Below are 23422 nucleotides of genomic sequence, written 5' to 3' on the forward strand. Positions count from 1 at the left end.
TAAACAGTTCAAAATCGGAGGGCTATACATTTGTGCACTATGGTTTGATAAAAACAATATGCTGATTGATTTATTGTGTTTTAAGAACAGCTCAGATATATTTTTTTTATAGGTATGAAATTAACGAGAGGAATCAACATCACCTTGAAGAATGGCCTAATCATTGCTTAATTGCCCAATTTAACAACTACAGTAGTTTCATACCAGTCACTTGATTGGTCTTAGATGTGTTCCTCTCACACTTAGTAGTTACAGAGAAAGTGTGTTGTTTTTTCTTTTTCATATGACCACTACTTTTAAAGAAACTTTACACTCAGTTATAATTACACTCAATACAGTTAGTGTGTTTTTCTCCATGATTTATGGGTACTTCATCACTGATGTACCCTTCACACCTATCACAGTAAGACATCCTCTTAGATGCTGTAGCTGCATCCATAAACTGTGCTGTTGCTGTTGCATAGTATAGGGCTGTGAAAAGGAGCAAGGGTGGCACTGCAACCCATAAATAAGGAGGGCCCTCTTTTTCCTGCATTTAGTGATATATGTAATGAAAAGCCTCATGAGCTCCGGTGGTGAATCTGAACAGAAAGCTGACTGACAGGCAGCTTTGAACTGTCTGACATTTTGTTCAAGCGTTAAACGCAGGCTCCCGATAATTGCCCCTGCTCACCAGCGACAGAACACCACCAGATTAGATGACAGCGGATATGCAGAGCACGGATGAAAAGATGATGAAAGCGAAGAAGAGGAGCGTTCTCTGAATGAGTGAAACCATTTCCACTGCGAAATTAGATAGTTTTCTTAAATTAGCTTGAAAGTGAGCCATTGGATGAAAACATGTGATAGACTGTTTTGATAGTGTTCGACAAAAAAACTCCTTGAACAGGAGGCGTTTGTGCAATGCCCACGCACACAAGAGATCTGATATTTTACTCCCATCGATTTCCTGCCAGAGATTGAGCTGCTGTTGTGCTGTGGGAAAGTCTGTGAGTGCTGTGTGCTGCGTGTTGCTATTTCGTAGTCTTTTCAGAGGGGTGTGTGTGTGTGTGTGTGTGTGTGTGTGTGTGTGTGTGTGTGTGTGTGTGTGTGTGTGTGTTTGAAAGAGAAACACCAAGAAACTGCACAGAAAAAAAGAAACGAAAGCCTGAATACAACAAGTTCAGTCACAAACACAAAGTTTTTCTGTTGCAGTTTTGATTTCAAGCCAGAGAATCACATGTGTGGGAGAAAAACATGAGTGAAATGAGCGGGAGAGAAGCAGAAAGAAAGAATGCAAAGTTATATGAGTCAAAGAAATTTGTGTGAGCGACTGTATGCGTGTCCTGGCGGGCAGGTTGGCAGGCTGGGGGTTGACAGTTTGGTGCTGTGTGTGTGTGTCACCGGCAATGTCTGTCATGAAATGGGCCAGACATATGAGTGCCAGGTGGCAGCTCCCATCAGCAGCTGAATCACTGTGTGTGCGTGTGCGTGTGTGTGCGCATGTCTGTGTGTGTGTGTGTGTGTGTGTGTGTGTGTGTGTGTGTGTGTGTGTGTGTGTGTGTGTGTGCGCATCAGGGCGAGTCTTTGGCTTGAACACATGCACGTTTTATTTGAAAGCAGCCTGAGACCTTACCTAAGAAGGAGAATGCCGCAATAAACTGCTGATCAAAGATGAAGTCACAGTTTATGTGATTTGGGTCACCTAGACAGTGATGAGCACCCACCTGAGCACAGTGAAAAGTGGGGTAATAACACACGCTGATGTGGGAAAGAATTGAAAGACCTTCCACAAGGCCTTGGCAGAGAAGAGCAGCGGAATCCTATTAGTAAGATAAGATTCCGTTCATCAGCACAGCTCTCGTCCTTGTGATGCTTTGAGGCTTACAGTATAGTCTATATACTTTTATTAAAGTTCTCTCTGTATTGATTTTTTTACTTCAGTCATAGGTTACATTATTATTGCTTCTCAAAAGTAATGAAATAGAAAGGTTATATTGTATATATTCTAATTTGTGCCTATTGCAAAAGCAGCTTTAAACTTTAGCGTCCTTGTGTAACAGGTAACCTTTTTGCGTGTGCAACCTCAATTTTGTTCTGTAAAAATTTAAAAACAGACAAAAATAACTATGCTCATTCATTCAATTATATTAAGGACACGTCACATTGTAATGACCGTAGTCTGTTGAAAAGGTAGTCTTAGAAAATATCTGTAATTAGTGCAGCCTTCCTATGAAGTCAGAGTTTTAATGCTTTTTACACTTTTTGTGACATTCAGCTGTTTCATAACTTTTCGGCTAGAAATTGACTTCTCTAGTTAGCTGCCACATGATGCAGCAGTGACTGATGGGTCTTTGTTCTTTGGTGACAGGGTTCTCCTGGAGAGAGAGGCGCTGCTGGCCCCGGAGGTCCCATTGGTCTGACAGGACGCAATGGCCCCCAAGGACCACCTGGCCCTGCTGGAGAAAAAGGAGGCCCTGTGAGTACTTCTATCTAACTCTCGCTCAGTCAAGCGCCTCACTTTTACTTTTCCACTGCAAAGTTTGAGGAACATTTTTGATTTGACTGATGATAATGTGACACTTCTCAATGACTGTAATGTGTTTAGGGAGAGAAAGGTCCCATTGGTCCTGCTGGCCGTGATGGCATTCAAGGTCCTGTTGGTCTTCCTGGTCCTGCCGGTCCTCAGGGTCCCCCTGGAGAGGACGGTGACAAGGTGGAGTAAAGATGTTTTGACTGTCGTAATCCTTAATTTAAACATTCCACCATCTGTAACCAGCAGCTCCTTCCTAATGAGATCAGAAGAATTTAGTTCAATGAATAAGAGAAAAATACAATGATAACATCAAAGAATACAACGCATGTCTACTGTCAGTATCTTCAAAATGTGTCAAGAATTGTGAAGATGTTATATAAGTGCTGTTTTTGGTACTTTTATACTTCTGTCTATTGTTGCAATGACACCACATGGCTATTTCACAAAGGCTGCTGCACAGTTGCCTCAATAAACATGTATTCCAATACCACAAACGTCTTAATATACAGTGCATATACTGTATATAGAAAACACACATACTGCATACAAACAGCTACTTTTTTCAGTCTTACTGTGTTTGGCCTCAAGCCTAAAATGATAATAATAATAATAATATCAGATCATCGCATTCAGTAAACACAATAAGTACACTCTGGATGCAATATAAACATTTGTGAACACAATCCGACAAGCATGTACTGAAAAAGTCAATAGTGTACATATCAGTGGCGGACCGTGCATTTTATACCTGGGCCTTCTGTGCTGTCCTACTAGAGAGCCATCTCCTAATAAGCTCATTATGAAGCCACAGCTATGGTTATTTGTTTCTAGGGGTGTAATAATACATGTATTCGTATTAAACCGTTCGGTACGAGGCTTACGAACCGAACAATACGTTTGAATAAAACTAGTGCATTTGGAAAATGCAGAAGCTTAAATTGTGGGAAATATAATGTTTTCGGTGGACTGCTCTCATGTAACAGACAACAGGCTTTGTGACCTCTGAACCCGGAACAATAACAAAAAACAGCTGAGGCTGCGGCACCGCACGTGTCTTCAGGGGGCTAAGCTAACGAGCTTAGTGGGGGAAACAACAGCCCGAACGGATTCAACTGCCCGGACAATAACCCCGCACATGACGGGATGCTTCGTAATTAACGGACAATGCATATAGTCCAAATCAATGTAATTAACACAATGACAAGAAAAACTCACAAGAACCATATGACAACAAAGCAACGAATCAATCCAGCAACACTGCAGCGCTAAAACACGAGCCATTCATATTATTCATAAAAACAACACGATAGACAAATGAGCACAGTAGAAACGCTACTGCAGATGTAAAGACACAAAATCAGTTAACTTACCACGGCTGCTCTTCACTTAAAAAGTCCACTCAGGTCTCTGCAAAAGTTTTCAAAAGCATGTAGCTTGTGCGTGTCCTGTCGTGTAGCTGCCTTTGTTAGCGTAGCATAGCTCCAAACAGCTCCAAACACCAAGAGCTCAGTTGCAAATTAAACGCAGTCTTAGCCATAAAATGTGCAACGCTTCCCCGCCGCTGTCGGCCAGAAATACCGTTCGTACAAATCCTTCTCCCTGCTGGGTCAGGGCTGCTAGCTGTGGGCTTGACCGACCCTTTGATATGATGTCCAGCTTTTCTGGAAATGTCCTTCTAAAGAAATCCATTTAAAAACGCTAAAAATGTCATGTCAATGTCATAACTTCTTACATATGTTTCAACTTGAACTGTTACTAAACACTAAGATCTGCTAGCTAGCTTTCTGTTTGACAAAAGTCACGCTGGCCCACTGACCAATCACGGCGCACCTTAATGCTGACGTATTTAGCAGGCTACCTGGGTAGCTCTGGCACGTCAAAGAATACGCCCAACATGTCAAACTAAAGATCTGATTGGTTGAAGACGATGACAATCAACAATATTCTCCCCATATACTTTAATCTGCAAAGTCTACCTAGAGGACTTCGGGCCTCTCTCCTTACATAGAGACATAGAGGCTGAATCTGATTGGATAAGAGCTCTACTTAAAACAAGATGCACTGGAAGCAGCGCTGCAGGCTGGAAGCAGAGCAACTGAGGAAGACAGGAGCTGTGCAATGAGAAAATAAGCTAATGGGAAAAAAATACTTGTGAAAAATTCTTAAATTATAAAATAGCTATAACTTTGCGATTCTGTTTAGGCCAGCAGAGAAGGCTTAGCTGGCCCTGACGGCCCACCTCTGGTACATACATACCCAGTTTACCTTCAGACCAGCAAATCCCACATCCACACTGAACCACAGATCTCTATCTTTGCATTTGTAACCACCTGGCCTCGCCGATCCCAGTCACGTCTTCCATCACACCATTTTGTCAATCATAGTGCCAATGGGGTTAGACAGGGAGCCAATCAATTAATTGCAAACACTCGCCAAAGGTCTTTGTGGGCCAATCACATTAGAATCTCTTGAGAAATATTTACTACCCACTCTTGGTAGAGGTGACACTTTAAGATATTGGACTTTAACTAAACATGGGAGGCAAAAGCCTTTTAAGATGGATGAGAGAGATGTGAGCTCTGCTGTTTGTATTGCACCTCAGGGAGAAGTTGGCGGACCTGGACAGAAGGGAAGCAAAGGAGACAAGGGTGAACTTGTGAGTCTTTATTTTCTCTCTTTATTACCTTTCCTTAATTTCTTTTTTAAAAAGGCAATGAGTTTTGAATGATAAATCATGCTAATTGAGCAAAGAACACAAATTGTATTTGCTGAATTATCATTATGAGCTGAATAAATCAAAGAACACAGTAAACACAGTTTACAATGACCTCATCTGAGGTTATCTTGCCGTAAACAATCTGCAGCATATAAAATATTATCTGAGTTGCTGCTGTGTTTCCTTAATGTGTATTGCTTACCGTATAAAGTGTGAGTGCAAACAAGTAGTAGTAGGGGATCCCAGTAACCAATAAACTATTTTTCATTGCTCTTTATGTTTTTAGGGTCCACCAGGCTCAAGCGGTCTTCAGGGTGTGGTCGGAGCTCCTGGTCCAGCTGTGAGTATGGCTTCCATGTCCATGTCCATGTATGGCATTTGTGTCAATTACTCACTCTGTGTCACCTAGAATTCATGCAGAACAAGTTTTCTCTTGCCTCGATGATGGACAAAGAATCAAAAAATAGATTAGAGTCTTAATGAATTGAAGTAAATGGGAGCCACGTTCTAGAACAGCTAAACTATGTAAAAAGAACTCTGCGTGAGACGGTTGTGTTTTTAATAGTAAGGATTTAGCTAAATGCATTTGTTTAGGAAGTAACGAGCATACGAGACTTGGATTATACTGCAGTTTGTAAAAAGATGCTTTGATTTGATTTTGCTATTGTAAAATGTGGCCCCCATTAAGTTCAATTCATCAAGACTTTCCCCAGTTTTTTATTCTTTGCTATTCTCGTATGCCTCCACATTTAAAGTTTTCTTCAATAATTCCCATTCTTTAATTAATTTAATGTTGCACAAATTTAATTAGAAATACAACTATTACTTGCTACAGGGTCCCCCACATAGATTTTTGTCATCACATTCATTAACAGCTTGTCCTTTAGACAGTTTGAGCACCCAGTAATCAATTCCCCTGCAGTTTCGAATTTAGAATTTGTATTGCTTTGGAATACATCTTTTCTCTGTATTACCTCATATGGTACGCCGTTTTAGTGGAGAATGCTGCCTTGTATGCTGCAGAACATCCTCTACTCATCTATCTCATTAACACAACAGGAAAAAGTCCTGTTTCTACAATAGCTGATGGCCTGAGGGCAACTGAGATCTCGTTGCTATAAATTATCAGGCCTTAACAACCATTCTAGCAAAAATTCAGCATCTGCAGGGCTCTGTGGGGGCTGGAATAGGCCGGGTGAGACGGATTGCCGCGAGCAGGTAGTGCACCCAAGCTGAATAACAAATTATTTAACAGTTGTTTATTGTGGTGAGTCAGTCTGCTCATGTGTATTCATGCCTTCATAACTGAGACCTGACTCGTGCTGTGTAATTTCACCATTATCTGCCCTCTTTTTATTATTGCACGTACTGATGCTGTTATCAATTTTGACTACACTATCTACCTCACCTCTCAATCCTGGAAACATGTTTGTGTTTGCAGGCAAAATGAATGATCCAATTTTCTTTTTAGCTAAGACTGAACAAGGTGTACAACAGCTCATTCACTGGTATTGTCTTTAAGATGCAATTTAGGTCAAGCAGTTAGAATTAAACATTATTGATCTTCATCAGGATGTGCTAAACATCCGTTTCTATAAATCAATTGTGTTTTTGTGTTCAACAGTGTCTAATAAAAAGACATAAATGTATACGACAATGTCTTGAAATGTCACTTGGCAGTGGAAAAACACAATTTTGTTTCTAACATAACATGAGGCAAACAAAAAAAAATAGCCACTTAGATTTTTTTCAGGGGCAGTCCAAACAAAATATGTCTGATGCACTTCAGGTGAGTCATAAATTACACTTGCCTCAGCATGTGTGTGATGCCTCCTGGCCTAAGTATCTCTTATACCCACAGGTATCTCATTCAATTACAGCTACACTTCAAATTTTAGATAGACCCATATAAAAATGACTACAGAGTCCAGAAAATGAAACATTCACAGTTATTATACATTGAGTTATGATGATTAAAGCCCCAAAGAAAGCATTTTCCTAATTGGAACTTCAGTATGTGTTGAATGCACATACTTTTGTGGTTCCTACTCTGTAACAGCTTTAATTCAGAAAACAGTGAGCCAGTTTTTCAATATACAATTTGTCAGTCCTGGAGAATATACTCTTCCTTCTCATTAGAAGTTGTAGGAGCAAGATACGCAAACCAAGCTTCGCATTTTGGTCATGAAAACTGCTTGGGGCTTTCTTCCATGTTGTTTCGGCAGTTCCATCCAATTCTATCAATCAAAGAGTTCCACTGTTTTAACAAAAATAGTGGTGAAAGTTGCTACAATGAATGACAAACACTCTACAGGCACACTCATTTCTGATTCTGATCTCCCTGAGGTGCTGTCGGGGCAGTCAGATTTTTGAATTTTTTTTCCGGTTAAAGTCTCTCTAAACTTTAGTCTACCTTGTCTCTGACTCTTCAGTTCAAAGCTGTGCCTGCGCTACCTGTAATCACCTAACATTTCCTTCTAAACCGCTCTGCATTCAGTACCAGTGCCTGAGGCTGCCTACATGTCCCAGGGCTCAGCAAGAGCTCCACAAGCACTTTAAAGTGCTGACATGCGTTTGAACTGAAAACTCCCAGTTTGTCAGCACTTCGCTCCTTCCCTGTAGTCCCCCCTTTCTATCCTCTGTAGCCATATGCACCTCTGACTTCACAGAGGAAGTCAGCATCTTTCACATACACTATTTACCATAACCCTGTGGCTATAGTGTACTGTATCCTGCATTCTCTGATGAAGAGCTTTGGTAATCTGACTGATGACTCAGGTAGCCCAGCACCATAGTGGATCCGTGGCTAGATCCGGCCTCGCCCTTGTCCTTATTGTTTTGAGTTTGCATTGTCCTCAAAATGCTCAAACGTAGCCTTTCCTGCTCCAAAAATTTGCAGGTTGACTCAAATTTTAAATGACCTGTGAGTGCAAATGCCTGGCAATGCGTGAGCCCTGAGTGCACTGGCCTGTCCAGGGTGCATGCTGAGAAAAGCTCCACTCCCTCATGACCCTTAGCAAGAATATGGTGGTGTAGAGGATTGATGGATGGGTGAAATTGCCAAAACTAACCTTCAGAAAGAGGCATTAAGGTAAACTGTCTGTCCTAATCTGTGTTTAAATACGGGGCATCGACCCACCCTCTACCATGTGAGCTTGGATATGCTCCATAACCTTGAAAAGGATTAAGAGGGGAAAGTATTCCCATAAGAGAAATTCCACATAGATACCAGTATTTGTGGACTTGCATTTGCCAAAGCTTTGGCTAATGGTAGAAAAGAATAAATATGTTTCGATTTAATGAGCTATGACCTCCTACAGGGCAGTGATGGTGAGTCTGGACCGAGAGGACAGCAGGGTATGTTTGGCCAGAAAGGAGACGAGGGAGCCAGAGGATTCCCCGGTCTACCAGGACCCATCGGACTCCAGGTAGGTCTACATCTTTTATATATACACACACACACACACACACACACACACACGTGTTGATTGTTGATTGCCTAGCACATAGCTTTCCCTCTTTCAGAGCCAAGCGGAGTAGAACGAGTCCCTCCAAACCCCTTAAACCGACAACATTTCACCTCTCCTTACATCATTTACATTACATCAAAACAGAGCATAATTTATTAATGCAGCCTTGGCTCCTAATAACACTCTGCATTGCTCCTGGGCAAACAATGCTTCCTCCCCCCCTCCAGGATAGCATAGGCAGTGCTCAAAATCCATCACCACTGCTAACATTTTGCATTTGGCATTTTGCCGCTCCATTAATGGTGGAGTGGAGACTGCCGTTGGTTTTCCACTCAGACTACATCACATTATCATGCAGTAAACCACTTCCTTGCAGTGCTCCCAGCCAGGACAAATAAAAGACCATCCTGTGGTAGCCTGTATTCAATCAGATATTTTAATCAATGTATAGTATGGATTAATTTATCTTTTGAAAATATTTCTCATAATAGATGGATTGCAATACTCATACAGTATTCATTTCCTAGAGGATTTAGAGAAAAGAGGCAGCAACTCTGAGGCAGGATGGCAGTCAGGATGCTTTGGATACTAGGATAGACACATTTGCTTCGTCAGGTATCAAACCTGTGACCCTGAAAAAATTCTGTCTAGCCACCATTACACCCTGCTTATACAAACACAAACTATGCATATTAAATGCTTTGCAGAAGAGTGTAATTTTAGGGCTTTTACCAATAACTGACCCACCGTTTTATTTTCCACTTCAACAAACATTGATCTGTGGCAATTTATCTTATTTTAATGGTAGAAGTTCATTGATTTGTAGAAAGTGTTTTTCTTGGAATAGAGTATGCAGACATTTTTGGTATTAAAATGATACTACCGGTATGTAACTTTTGAGAGAGAGATATCACATTCTTACTCTTGCAAATTGCAAAAACTAAAAACAATAACAAATGAAAATGCATCCTTCCTTAATTCAATACACTCCGGGTTTTGCAGATAAAACCCAACTTAGTGTGTTGTACAACAGGTATCTAGTGGGGGCTAATGTTAACTAATATCAGCAAACTTTATGTAGATATTACTGTATAACTGATATTGCTGAGTCATTTCACTGACTTTAGTGAATAAATGCTAGCGAGAGCGTAGTGTAACTGTCTCTTGTGACAACACTTTTTGTCATTAAGCAAAAGTTACATACTGTGAGTTCAGATAAACGTACTACCATACTATTGCCAAAAATACCAGGATGTCCTACTGCATCCGGGCAAATTTTGCAGTATGCAAGCCAGCATGCTTTTCTGGCTATTCAGACCGACACATATATCTGCTGTGGATATTTGAGCAAGAAGATCAAAGTTCAAGGTACAATGTTATAATGAAGTAGTATGTTCCGATTGAATACATACTGCATGCAAAGGTACTTTGTAAGGACAGCTGCAGTGTGTACTGCTGTAAAAGTTAAAAGAATGTGATTTGAAACACAGCGATAGTCTCACTTTAGGAAATTAACTAAACTGTGTTTGCTTTTAAACTGTCCCATAAAGATGTAATACTGAGATGAAGACAAAGCTTAAAGTGACTTCTGCTCCACACCACTTTGCTCTGTTCAGCTTCCTTCTCCTCAAAACTGCAACAGAGGAAAAGAAGAGCAACAGGGCAGAGCATTGGCTCATTTAAGCCAATGAGCTAAAGTTGAAGAAACTTGCATTGGTGGCAATGAATAAAGAATCGGCACATTTTAGAATATCTAGAAGTCAATTACCCAAGGACTTGTGGAGAATGAAATTAGAGAGAAGCCCTGCTGGTCAATAGGGCCAGATAGCGTTGTTATTAAGTGCAATTGGCTTCTAATTGAGCATAATGCACTCCATCTCCACTCTTTTAATTATGTTTGGCTAAGCTGCCCTTCAATAGATGGCAGCAACCACTGCGAACTCAGCTCTTCAATTCAATTATCTGTAGCATTAATGATTTTTGACTATGGGGAACGAATGGCTTTGCTTTGAAAGGCTTCCATCATTTAGGGCGGTGTTTGCCGTGGAATAATGGAGTCCTCACTGAGTGGATGAATTCATCAGATCAAGAGGTTAAGATGTGGATGAAGAGGAGAGTTAATATCAGATTTGATTACACCAGTGTGTCCTTATAGTTCATGGCTAAGAAATGCCGAATCATAAGTTAACATTTGTTTATTATTTGCTCTGATATATGAGCAAATAAGAGTAGTTGTGTGCGGATTTGTGTGTGTTTTTGTCTGTGTGTGTGTGTGTGTGTGTGTGTGTGTGTGTGTGTGTGTGTGTGTGTGTGTGTGTGTGTGTGTGTGTGTGTATGTTAATATTACTCACAATACACCTCTTCTTTCTGGCCTGCTAAACCATTAGTATGTATTTTACAAAAGAGCGTAACAAGTTGAGCAATTGATCAAGAGCTCATCACATCCAAACATAATGCATGACATAGTTTGCTGCTTTATTTTTCTATTGTCACTACCCTGCTTTATTACTGTGACTAAAGTCCCAGTCAGAATCTGTTATAGATTATCCTTCTCGGCCATTCCAGAGGTACATTAAATCAAACTAAATGGGCTGAAACTACACATATGTGATCTCGATGATCGATATCCACGTCATTTCAGTTTCACGGTAACTTATCATAACCGCCGCTTTCCACCCACCTATTGATTATGCATGCTCCATCATCGCAGCTTATTTAACACAACAAATAATAACTGCAATTATGCAGATAAACAATAAGCTACAATAGCAAATGAGAGCTCCTTCCCGAGTTGTATTCAAACTGTTTTAGTCAAATGTGATTGAATCCCAAAACTGGATAATACATACCACCTGCATCGTCCTCTTTGTTTTCACTTTCCAGCAGACATAGATGGATGGAGCTCCCACCCTGCAATTTACACAGGCTGATTATACCCAAGCTTCCCATACCCTTTAATTACAATAGGTGTCCTTTTTGACTAATTGTCTGTTTACACTCAGAGGTTATTCTGCTTGTATTAATGCATTTTCCATCACACTGCATTCTAAAGCTCACTGTTCAATACACATCATCTGTTAGTACCCGTTAATGAGCTGCAAAAATGTTTTTCTGCCGCCTCGCATGACCCTTTTCTTTGTTCTGAAGAATATTTGTCTTCTTTGCAGGGATTGCCCGGCCCTCCTGGTGAGAAGGGAGAGAATGGAGACGTTGGAGCAATGGTGAGTGCAGCTTTGTCAGTGACTTTTCTCTGTTGCAGCGATTCGCATTGTATTCACGTACAATCTTGAGAGGAGGGGAAATTGTGTTGATTGTTCTGAAGTTTTGGCTCGTGGCTGAGTTTGGCGACTCCTCGAGCCACTTGGAAGGTTTTTTGAAGTCTGTGGAAGATGTATTGACACAAACATTTATACTGGTTTTGCAGACTTTGTTTCCATGCAGTATGTTTTTGTTATCTATCCAGTTTTGTAGATTTGGTTTGGGGGATGTATGTTTCCCAAATGTTTAGTTGTATTCTGTTCTGTTTTGTTATGCCTTTTTTAATTCCCTGTAAACTTAGTTGTATATATTTTGTTTTTGTATATTTGTAAATTCATCATATAATGTTTCTATGTATTTACAAGTGTTTTACACCAATTTCTTGTACACAAGTAATTGGTGAATAAAGTTTATTTCTGATTCAGGTTCTGATACCCAATTGAAAAAAAAAAACACTTATACTGTAGCACCAAGTGATTCTTTTGGATTGATTTATTTTATTTTTATGTTTTGAGCATATGTTAAGCTTGCCTCCTGCAACATAAAGAAAACAATTATTGTCAATACTACTATACTGTACATAACTTCTATTTGTGCTGACAGGGTCCACCTGGTCCTCCTGGCCCCAGAGGTCCTCAAGGTTCAAGCGGAGCCAATGTAAGTTTGATTGTTTATTTTTCATTGAATTTTTTTTGGGCATCTGCTAAGGATGCCACCTGGGCGCCTCCCTAGGGAGGTGTTCTAGGCACGACCAGCTGGTAGGAGACCCCGAGGGAGGCCCAGGACCAGGTGGAGGGACTATATCTCCAAACTGGCCTGGGAGCGCCTCGGGATCCCCCAGTCAGAGCTGGCTGATGTGGCCGGGGAAAGGGAAGTTTGGGGTCCCCTGCTGGAGCTGTTGCCCCCGCGACCCTATCCCGGATAAGCGGTTGAAAATGAGATGAGATTATTTTTTTTCTTTTTAAAGGCATCAGTTATAATTATAATAATAAAACAAAGTTTGTCAAAAAAAGCACACACTTCTGTTGTATGATTCTTGCTTTCTTTGGATAATCGCTAAGTATCCTCATTATGATTTATCCACAGGGTGCTCAAGGTCCTCCTGGTGGTATTGGTGCAATGGGAGGTGTTGGTGAGAAGGTAAGAGCAGCTGATTGTGGAAGTACTTGTTATGTACATTCCTTTTATTTCCTTTGTTTTGTCTTGTTTTGTATTTGTACTCCTGAAGGAAGCAGACATTTTACTACCATGCTCAGTTTGTGTGTTTGACATTAAAGTAGAAGATACAAACAAAAAGTTAGCCAGCTGATAACACTATCTTGTGTGATAATCCACATTTTCACTGTCATGTAATAGGGAGAAACCGGTGAAGCTGGGAACCCAGGACCACATGGAGAGCCTGGTACCGGAGTAAGTACAGTATCATGCTAAAATACTCATGATATATTTTCAGCATCATTTTTTATTTCCAAAAAAGAAACGATAACTGATAATTCATACATGTGAAAGTAGCACTCATAATGCATGACAAGTAGCACCACACTCAACCCAGCAGTTTGAACTAGTGTACAATTCATCCCTTGCAGTGTGCACTTGTGACTGTTTAAGCAATCTGTATGTGAATAGAATACCTGTGAGAGCAGATAATTACGTTATGTCTATTATTTGACACTTCAGCTATGGGGGGCTGTTCTACCTCTAAGTATCTTACCCCATACTGTATGTATGCAGGCTGATGTGTCATAAGAGGGCTTTTCTGCAACTATTCAGCTCTGCCAGATTTGAACTAACCTCCTGTTTGAGGCTTTTATCAAAGGCAAAAGTCAGAATACGTTATTTTGTGTGACAAAAGCGTCACAATAGCTTTTTTAGTTTTTCAGAATAACGGTCTGGTGTTTCATGTCACCAAAATTAGTGCTAAATGACAGGAAGCCCACTTTCTCATAATGAATTTAACATTCATTTACAAGGGGATCTCCTGCATCAATCCACATAATATGCACAACATCAATTACATAATGCAGCGTACTGTTTTTGCCTGCAAAAGTGCCTCAGCTTTTAACTTTCCATTTGTATAAATCATGAAAAGGTATTCAGAGCAGTGCCATTGATCCAGGCTAAGCACTGATTGTGTAGACCAGAGAGGCCTCACCTTAGTTATAGGTATATGCCAATCACAATCCCTGAGTCTTAGTCCATCAGGTGGTATTGATGTATGCGCCTGCTGCCGCGCATTTGTTTATGGTGACAGATAGAGCTAGTGTTGCATTTCACATCGAGGTCAATTTCAAAGGTGCCATGCTGCATCGACTTGAGAAGCTCCCTGCTCTAATGGGCCAACTAACGATTGTGGGTTTGTAATTATGCTCCAATTGCGGCTCTTAGTCAGAGCCAACACTTTAAAGACACTGTTGCTGCTATTACTAGAGCAAAACAAAAGATGATACGACTATTTAGTGTTGACTGTTTGTGGACTATTTGGTTTCTTTTTTTCAGCTCTCAGAACAATACTTTGAGTTTTTTGTTTTATTGCCAGATGGAGAGACAGATTTGACAACACATAGGTCTCGTGCTGTTGTCTAAGAAGTGTGAATGGCTCTTATGTGGTCTTCATGGTGACAAGCTTGTGATGCATTTTCCCTCAGGGACCCAGAGGAGAGACTGGTGAGAAGGGAGAAACTGGCCCACCTGGAGCTGCTGGACCCGCCGGTGCCCGCGGACCCTCTGGAGATGACGGTCCCAAGGGCAACCCTGTATGTCACCTCCACTGTCACACACACACAGCCATGACTGATGCATTATTAAAGCTGTCAGCTGCAGAATCAGTGTCATATTAGTCAGTCGAGCTGTTCGCTGTCAGACAAGTTGTTGAGGCAATGTCAAATATCTGAGTCAAGCTCAGTCTTCTCTGTGTCTCGATCTGTCTGCAGGGCCCTGTCGGCTTCCCAGGAGACCCTGGTCCCCCTGGAGAGCCTGGTGCTGCTGTAAGTGATACATTTATCCCTCAGTCAATCATATATTTATTATTATTATGTATATTTAGTGAGTAGCAATACATGCCTTTATTACCCATAAGTTATGTTTCTTCTCTTTTTAAAGTGACATTCTTGATTTTTCCCATTTTGTGAAGTTTTTTGTTATTGTTTGTATGTAAATTTATTGAATGTGCCATTAATGTAGACCCAGCTGTGATGTGAAATAGTGTTCAGTACAAAAAGTTAGCCAGCTGATAACACTATCTGGTGTGATAATCCACATCTTCCACAGAGTACAAGAGCTGACTAATGTTGTCATTTGTGCATTTTGCTTTAGGGTCTTGACGGTTTATCAGGTGACAAAGGAGACGATGGAGATGCTGGGCAACCTGTAAGTCGAACCTGATCTGAAGTTGTGAAAACTTGCCAAGTAAAATGAAAATGATCCAGCCAGTCACATTCAAACACTAAAATGAATTTCCCATATATACAATCATGTGCAAAAGATATATTTTTTCAATGTGTGAAGTAACCTGAGAATTTAGAGGAGCAGCATTTTGGGTATCTAGTAATTTAATTTAATTTTGGGTTTTCTTAAACATTAAAATCTAGAAAATGTGTACATTAAGGGAAATTATGGAAATAAAACTAGCAGCGCCATTTGATGTCATGTTGCAGTTTATTGTACATTTTAATTTCAGTTCTGTTGGAATTCACTTGATCATTCTAATAGTGAAGCATATGTAGCAACAATATGGTGAAACGGGTGTGAAAAAGACCAAAAAACTATATTTTCAATTCTGTGAAAATCTGTTTTTGCAAAATTTTAGATATTTCATAATGAAACAAAACTCTTCAGTCTTTGTGAAGTGTATTTAAATGTCCTATCTACTCTACTTTAGGGCCCTGCAGGTCCATCTGGTGAGGCCGGAGTACCAGGACCTCCAGGCAAAAGGGTGAGTACATTTCCAAAATGATGCATGAGACAAAACGTCTGCTAAACTCTTGAGATGTTCTCTATTTTTAGATTAGCTTTCAGGCTTGAAAGCTATTTTTACTCCCTGTAGGGTGATAAACATTTATGATAGCATTATATTGTATTTTTGGATTAAGTTTTAGTTTGATCGGAAATTACGCCCTTTAGCTTCTGAGAATGTCTGGAATAGCCAGCGATTGCAGACAGAGATCATACTGTAAGAGAGTTTTGATGTATCGTGAGTTTGACTTGCAGTAATGTGAAAGCAAAGCAGTAAGACGTCCGCTGTTGCTAAAAGTCAGGAAATTAACTTGCCACTTTAATTTCTGGCACTCAATGCCCTTTCTGTTACATCAGACTTGGGCCAACATTATTTAATTTCTCTAGCATGGCATTTTTTACAATGCAATCCATTTACTGAAATAATGTTTTGCAATTAACAATAACACATGCCATTAATGTAGAGTATGAAAGGCTGGCACAATATGGCATGAGAGAATAGAAACATTGATGTTTAATGTAAATTAATTTAGTTTGTTGTACTTTAGCAGAGATGATGCTCAGTAAACGTGTCCTCCAGAGCAACCAGCTGCCATTTCATTGTACAATACACGGTACAAATACAATACAGGTCTTGCACATCTTGGTCACTTTTTTCAGCTTGGATCATAAATAAACATTGATAGAAAATAACTATGTATATTGTGTCAAGCACCGTGCATATTTAAGGTTCTTTAATTAGTATTTTTATTTTAATTTCATTAAATCTTATGCTTTTTTCTATGACACAACATTTCAGAAGGAAATATATATTTATTTGACAGCTTTAGTAAGTTGTTACTTGTTTGGATTAAGATGTTACATTAAAAACATGCTATAAGCTTATATAACACACTACTCTGTTTGCTAAAAATGAAACTTTATTGGTCTGTGGCCTCTTAAAAAAAACTATTTCAACAATTGTTAGCTGTCACATCACAGAAATATTTCCCTCCTAAACCTTTCAGATGTTTTCACTGAAATAACAGTTTGAGGTCCAAAGTGGTACAATTATTCAATATTTCACAAAAAGCAAAGATTAAAGATAAGTCTAAAAAATGTCTTGGGAACAATATTTTCCTCTGTAATAATTGCACAGCCTCTCTGAGTACTGGATGGGGCCCACTGTCAACAACCACTGGACTAAACTAGCTATTGTACGTATAAAACTAGCTCCATTTTGACCAACTAAAACGGTAAAATTCTACTTGTGAAATTGCAATGATGAAACAGTATTAACAATCTAATTATGTAATATTACAATAACACATAAGGGTTATTTTGCTGGAGAAGAAGTACTTTTACTTTTAAGTACATCGTGCTGATAATACTGTACTTTAGCTGAAGTGGGATTTTACTTGTAATGGTGCATTTTAACCATGCTGCAGTGATACTTTTACTTAAGTCAAGGATTTGAGTACTTCTTCAACCCCAGTGAACAAGAGGATATGTCCTGTTTTGAATTGATCGACATTGTAATTGTCTTGACTTTGGAGATTTCAAAATATTGCCTCTGTTGTGGCTGAAACACATTGATTTCTCAAGCTTGTCATGACCACCGCTTGTGGTATGATACTGAGAGAAGATGATCATCATGTAGATGAAGTACAGTCGCATTATCTGTCATAAAATGTCTAAAAAATATCTACATGCCACATTAGTTTGCTTGTTTTCATGCAATTCTGTGGCTGGAATTAAAATGCTGGCTTGGACTGTCGTACATTTTAAAAACGTTGCTGAGGTAAGCACATTTTAGACCCCCAATTTGTATTCCAAGGGATACTATCCAGGTGACAGAGGGTACAGAACATATTAATGGACTTTGCGATATGATTTTTCATCCTTCACCAAGGTAATTCGGGGTTAGTCTCTTTCCCAATATCTCTTCGAAATTGACTCAGGTTTGGTGCTCATTGATGCGTATAGCTGCTTGACTACATTAGCACACATGCACGCACAGGAGCACACACACACACACACACACACACACATATGCACTTTCACTAATGCACATACACAGTTGCCAGGGCTCATAACCTACATTGAAGACCAGTGGCTTTTGTTGGGTCTATTTGATTGTGGTTTCTAATGGCAAATGACAGTCCACTTACAAGGTTTTGACCACAGGCTGTTTGGTGAAAATACTGATGTGCTTTTAGCCCAGTATGTTTGGAATGTAGGGCAATTTGCTTGCACTCATGTTGCCTGGTCCTGCATAACCCTCTCTCTTTGAAAAGATTCAAGGTCAGGGCATGCATCAGCCAAACAATTAGTATGCATATGAAACAACTGCTTGTCAGCAAATGTTGGAAAATGTCTCTTATTGTCTGTTGTTTATTTAATTCAATGATATAGTTGGATATTTGTTTTTATGTTTTTAATATACAAACTACAATTGCAAACTATACTGTTCTTGTTGTTTCCTCAGGGTCCTGTTGGATCAGCAGGTCAGGAGGGCAGACAAGGAGAAAAGGGATCAAAGGTAAGTTGTCAACAGTCTGGACTTTTACAAATTACAATCAACTGTTGAAGTAGTACATGCAGCGATCAGGGTTAGATAAATTATGGAAGCAAAGAAAGACCTTACTTTGAATATTATACGGAAAGTAACTGAATAAATAAAATGATATATAAATACAAGTCATCGATACCTAATATTTAATATTGAAATATATTAAAGTTGCTGTAAGTCAACTGGTCATTTACAGATCTTAAAAGTCAAGTTAAAACATTTCGATGATCAAATTGGTTGGTGAAACTCAGTTATAAAGATATAAAATTAACACTTTTAAACTACCAAGGATAATCATTAGAGCCTCAGAATGTAACCTGATCAGACAAAGATTTGATCAAATCCACTGTTGAGTTAGAAACATGGTTATAGCTAAGTAGGTTTGCACATACAAGGAATTTGCTTTGCTCTATTGTTGCATGGACAAGAAACAAATAGAAAATAGAAAAGATTACAATGAAAATATATTAAAAAAAAATATTGAATTACTCTGTGGAAATGTCAAAGAGGGAAATTCAAGCCACATAAATTCAACTAGTTGTTTTTCAAACTTAAAAGGTAAAGCTTTTTTACAGGTTCATATTTCCTAATACTTTTTATAATGTGTTTAGCAATACGTTTCCTGGAATTAACTGTTTAATAAAGTACTAATTATACCACTTAAACTAATTAAAAATTGATTGGTACACATCCAATTATTAAATTAACTGTTGTATTATTTGCTAGAATAATGTGCGTTTAAATGCAGCTTTTCTATCAAGGATATAGCTATGTTCCCAATAAGCAGTACCAAAGAACAATAGTTATTTCAAGGAAAAATCCTTGAAAGAAATTACGTACCCGTAAAAAAGAAAGTGTTAAGTAAAAATCTTTCAATGCTATAAATCTATTTGTATTTACATTTCAACATTAATACCCAATTGTGACATTTTACCACTCATGAATACTTAAAGGGACACAAGAGTTTTCTTCTAACCAAGCGACCACAGTTTATATTCAGTGTTACTCACCTAAATGCATCATGTGTATCCTTGAGGGCAAACAAGCATATCAAATGCATTTTCTTCCTCATAAAACATTGTAAATTAAGTATTTTGAATTCAGCATTCTTTACATCCATGTCAACCAGCTTGCAGTGTATTGTGTATTGTGTATTGTGTGCATGTGTGTCCTTGTAGACGGCATCAACAAAATGGGCCTATTCATTAAACAAAAGACAAAAAAAAAACCAGCTCCATAGTGCTACTAGAGGTCTAAAACTCCATAGGGAACCTTTAGGTTGCCTTTCTTTCCTCCCATGAAATGCCTGAAAAGATAGATGAGTGTAAAGGGCATAGTAACATTGATTTAAAAAGGTACATTTATGTGTTCACATCAGATCCTCTATAGCTGTAAAAATGTAAGAATTGTTTTCACCGAAGAAGCAGTGGGTTTTCTTGAGGCTATTAGTAGATTTGATTGCTTTGTTAAAATCCATAACATTGAGTTTGCGCTGTTGAAGAGCATCAAATAAGAAATGTCTTTGTACGCCTTAAAGAAATTGTTTGTCTGTAAATCAGTTGGTTCAAAGAAAAGCACCGACAGAAAACCTGATAAATCTCAGACGTGGCCTTGCTTGTTGTTCTTTCTGTTCTTTGTCGTCCTCTATCCCTCACGCAGACACACACATATTCAAAGTGCACTTTCTGTCCACATCGAGTTAAAGGATTAGAGTTGATTTGATGGAGACAAGACATGCCTGCGTGGTGATCCTCAAGTTTAAATCCAGGCCTAATTGGTTGTCAGAGCAATTTAATCCCTTCCTCCTCTTCCCCTAGTCAATATGACATCTCTGGAACTTTAATACATAAAAACTTGCTCTTCCTGCTCGGAAACAGAAGATGAGATCTGGTAACATTTGATCTGTTGGGATGTTTCAAATCCTCGAATCCTTCCAATCTGAGTTTTTTAGTGTGTGTGGAAGGAAAACATTGCAAAATATTGAACAATGTGGCTTTCTTCTGTTTGCAGGATTGCTTTAATTATCAAGTTGGACAAAGTTATTGTTGTCATCAGTGAAGAGACATACTGTGTGGAGTACTATTTTCATTGTGGAGCAAAGTTTTTAAGAGCGAGTCCTGCTTTTGTTTGTATCTCCTGCAAAAGGACGTACTGTTGTTGTTTTTTTATTGTTCTTAGTTTTTTTTGAAAATGCTTTCAACATGTTTGTTACTAACACCTGTAACCAAATAATAGCTTTAAGTGCCCAGACCAATTGTTATTTTGTGCTGATGTTTTACAGGGAGAAACTGGTGCTGAGGGTCCTGTTGGGAAAACTGGACCTGTGGGACCTCAGGGGCCTGCTGGAAAGTCTGGTCCTGAGGGACTGCGTGGAATTCCTGGTCCTGTTGTGAGTACATTTTGCCAAAGATCTGCAACTTTTTTTATGCCACAGGTTTCATATTATAACCTGTTCGAAATGACACATGGAATTTATTGAATTCATCTGTATGGAGAAAATCATGGATACTTTTTGAACATGTATTGCTTCTTAAAATACCGTTTAGTATCTTTTAAGTCTAGATTATTTTCAAGTAATTAGCCACATACTGTAATTAATTTCTCTTTATTTCCAGGGTGAGCAAGGACTGCCTGGTGCTTCTGGTCAAGACGGCCCTCCTGGACCTTTAGTAAGACATGTTCTCCCACCTGCTCACTTCTTGTTAAAACGGTCTTATGTTGCTGTTTAGCCATTTAAGGCCATTGGTCATCTGTGTAAAAAAAAAAAAATGTAATGGTAAAATATATCAGATTTTGGTGTCATAACATTACAGTATTGTAGAGCTGCAGCATTTTATCAATTAGTCAATTCAGAGAAAAATGTATCTATTTTGAGTCAGCTGAGTCAGCTGACTGATTCTTTGACTGTTGGCTAGACAAGACATTACATTTGATGTTATACAATTGATTTGAACTGTTATCCGACATTTTATGAACAAAATAAAATTGAGTAATTCTGGAAATAATCTTTGATTGCTCTCTTAAAGTATTGCAATACCTCTGCGGGAGGAATTTAGAAGAGTCACCATCAATGCAGAGATCTGTGATAGCTGTCGCTGTAAAATTGTGTGTATTCGTTTCACTGATAGTTATGCTTCACAAACTGACTCTTTCCCTCCACAGGGCCCCGCCGGACTTCCTGGTATGAAAGGTGACTCTGGATGGAAGGGAGAGAAGGTAAGATATTATTACGATGCTAATCTCAAATTGCTTTATTGTGTATTTCTCATATCTGCTTATGCACCTTATCTGCAGCTTCCAAAGTAAGCAAACGACTGGGCATATTGCCTCTATCTCTTTGTTGAGTCTCTCCCTGTAAGGATAAAGAAAGCTTCTGCTTTGTGCTTTCACACAGTGATTTAATGCAGTGAATGAATATGTATAAGTCCAATAATATTATCGCTGTAATGGTCATTGGTTAAATGCCAGCATGCAGTAGTCAGACCATAACTCTGCCTAGCAGCAGGTGCCGAGGCAGACCACCATTGTTAAATATGACGACTTCTATGAACACACTAATTATTTATAGGCAGAAATAAGAGTAGAACTGTGGTCATCTGGCCAGACATTGTGCATGAACTTTAAGATAAAATATGCATTTTGGTTTTGCTTCGAAAAACTACTTTAATTTTCTGCAGACGATGAATAAACAGAAATTAAGGTTTAAACATTTAGCTATAATGCACGAACAAGTAGGTGAAAGACAGTACAAATGTAAAAAGAGAAAATACAACAGGGAACAAAAACATGCAATGTCTATAGGTCAGACTGTTTCTGTAAACATTAATACAGTAGGTGGAGAGTGCAAATATACTGGAATAAATATTGAAGGGCTAATGTAACAGGTTGCTACATATACGTAATTAGTACAAATATTGTTTTGTTCTCAAAATTGATTTCTATGCTTTTGTCTCCCTTTTTGTTCTTTATTTTCGTCTCTGCCTGCTCCAGGGTCATCCGGGTCTTATCGGTCTAATTGGACCACCTGGGGAGTCTGGAGAGAAGGGAGACCGAGGATTGCCTGGACCTCAGGGTACTGCTGGTGGCAAGGGTGATGCTGTAAGTGTCAGGCAGAGTATGCTTTATTAAAATAGACTCATTGTCTCCACTGTAATGTGAATCTAATAAAGTCATAGCGCTGCATAAATGTATCCTTAAAAGTGTGACTTTCTGAGACTTAGGTCATATTCCCACAATACCACTATATAGTAAAAGGGGATAAAGAACAAAAACAAATTTTAATTATTTTATCACATATATTTGCATGAAAATATTCTTGTTTCACAAATTTCTCCTGTCAAAATGAATGATTCTTAGATCATTTAAACAGAAAGTGTAAAGAGTTTTGTCCTATTTAACGCATAACAATAGAACCCATTTTGCATTGAATGTTTACTTATTTTATTTGTAATTTTTTGTAGGCATTTGTCATATTGTGTATTGCATTTATGTTAATATATTAAATCTCTAACTGCAAGACATTTTGGACAATTACATTCATCAAGTATCGTATGTTAAACGAGACATCTGTATATTGTATTTAGACTCATGTGATCTATTATCTGTTATAGGGTGCTGGTGGTTCCCATGGTCCTCTTGGACCTCCTGGTCCCCCTGGTATTTCTGTAAGTATTTTTTTATTGATCAAAACATTATTCAAACTTTTTTTCATCATGGCTGTTGTTCATCTCTTAATATTTTATTTTCAACAGGGCCCTCAAGGACAGAAAGGTTCAAAGGGATCGTTTGTAAGTTATGTTTTTAATTTTTTTCAATGTTTTACGCCTTTCATTGCCTGTCATGTGTTTTATGAGAATGGGGTTCTTTTTAATTATGACCATGATACTTTGTCTTCTGTCAGGGTACAGCAGGTCAGAAGGGAGACAATGGACTGATTGGACCACCTGGACCACCTGTAAGTT

At 38.9% G+C, this 23422-nt stretch overlaps 1 protein-coding gene across 1 annotated transcript in view; it reads left to right on the top strand.

Annotated features, from left to right (window-relative positions):
* LOC137866066 (collagen alpha-1(XI) chain-like) overlaps positions 1–23422 on the top strand; it is an 82742-nt gene that overhangs the window by 54695 nt on the left and 4625 nt on the right. The window contains exons 42-62 of the mRNA XM_068701720.1: positions 2351–2458; positions 2588–2695; positions 5118–5171; positions 5518–5571; positions 8552–8659; positions 11869–11922; positions 12563–12616; positions 13046–13099; positions 13316–13369; positions 14605–14712; positions 14890–14943; positions 15272–15325; positions 15837–15890; positions 18378–18431; positions 20743–20850; positions 21077–21130; positions 21624–21677; positions 22452–22559; positions 23072–23125; positions 23213–23248; positions 23362–23415. Coding sequence (XP_068557821.1) covers positions 2351–2458; positions 2588–2695; positions 5118–5171; positions 5518–5571; positions 8552–8659; positions 11869–11922; positions 12563–12616; positions 13046–13099; positions 13316–13369; positions 14605–14712; positions 14890–14943; positions 15272–15325; positions 15837–15890; positions 18378–18431; positions 20743–20850; positions 21077–21130; positions 21624–21677; positions 22452–22559; positions 23072–23125; positions 23213–23248; positions 23362–23415 — 1440 coding nt within the window. The remainder of the gene's footprint in view (positions 1–2350; positions 2459–2587; positions 2696–5117; positions 5172–5517; positions 5572–8551; positions 8660–11868; positions 11923–12562; positions 12617–13045; positions 13100–13315; positions 13370–14604; positions 14713–14889; positions 14944–15271; positions 15326–15836; positions 15891–18377; positions 18432–20742; positions 20851–21076; positions 21131–21623; positions 21678–22451; positions 22560–23071; positions 23126–23212; positions 23249–23361; positions 23416–23422) is intronic.

Source organism: Cebidichthys violaceus, unplaced genomic scaffold, assembly GCF_023349555.1.
Source record: "Cebidichthys violaceus isolate CVI_PGR_0920_01 unplaced genomic scaffold, fCebVio1.0.p SCAF_8, whole genome shotgun sequence".
Taxonomy (NCBI): domain Eukaryota; kingdom Metazoa; phylum Chordata; class Actinopteri; order Perciformes; family Stichaeidae; genus Cebidichthys; species Cebidichthys violaceus.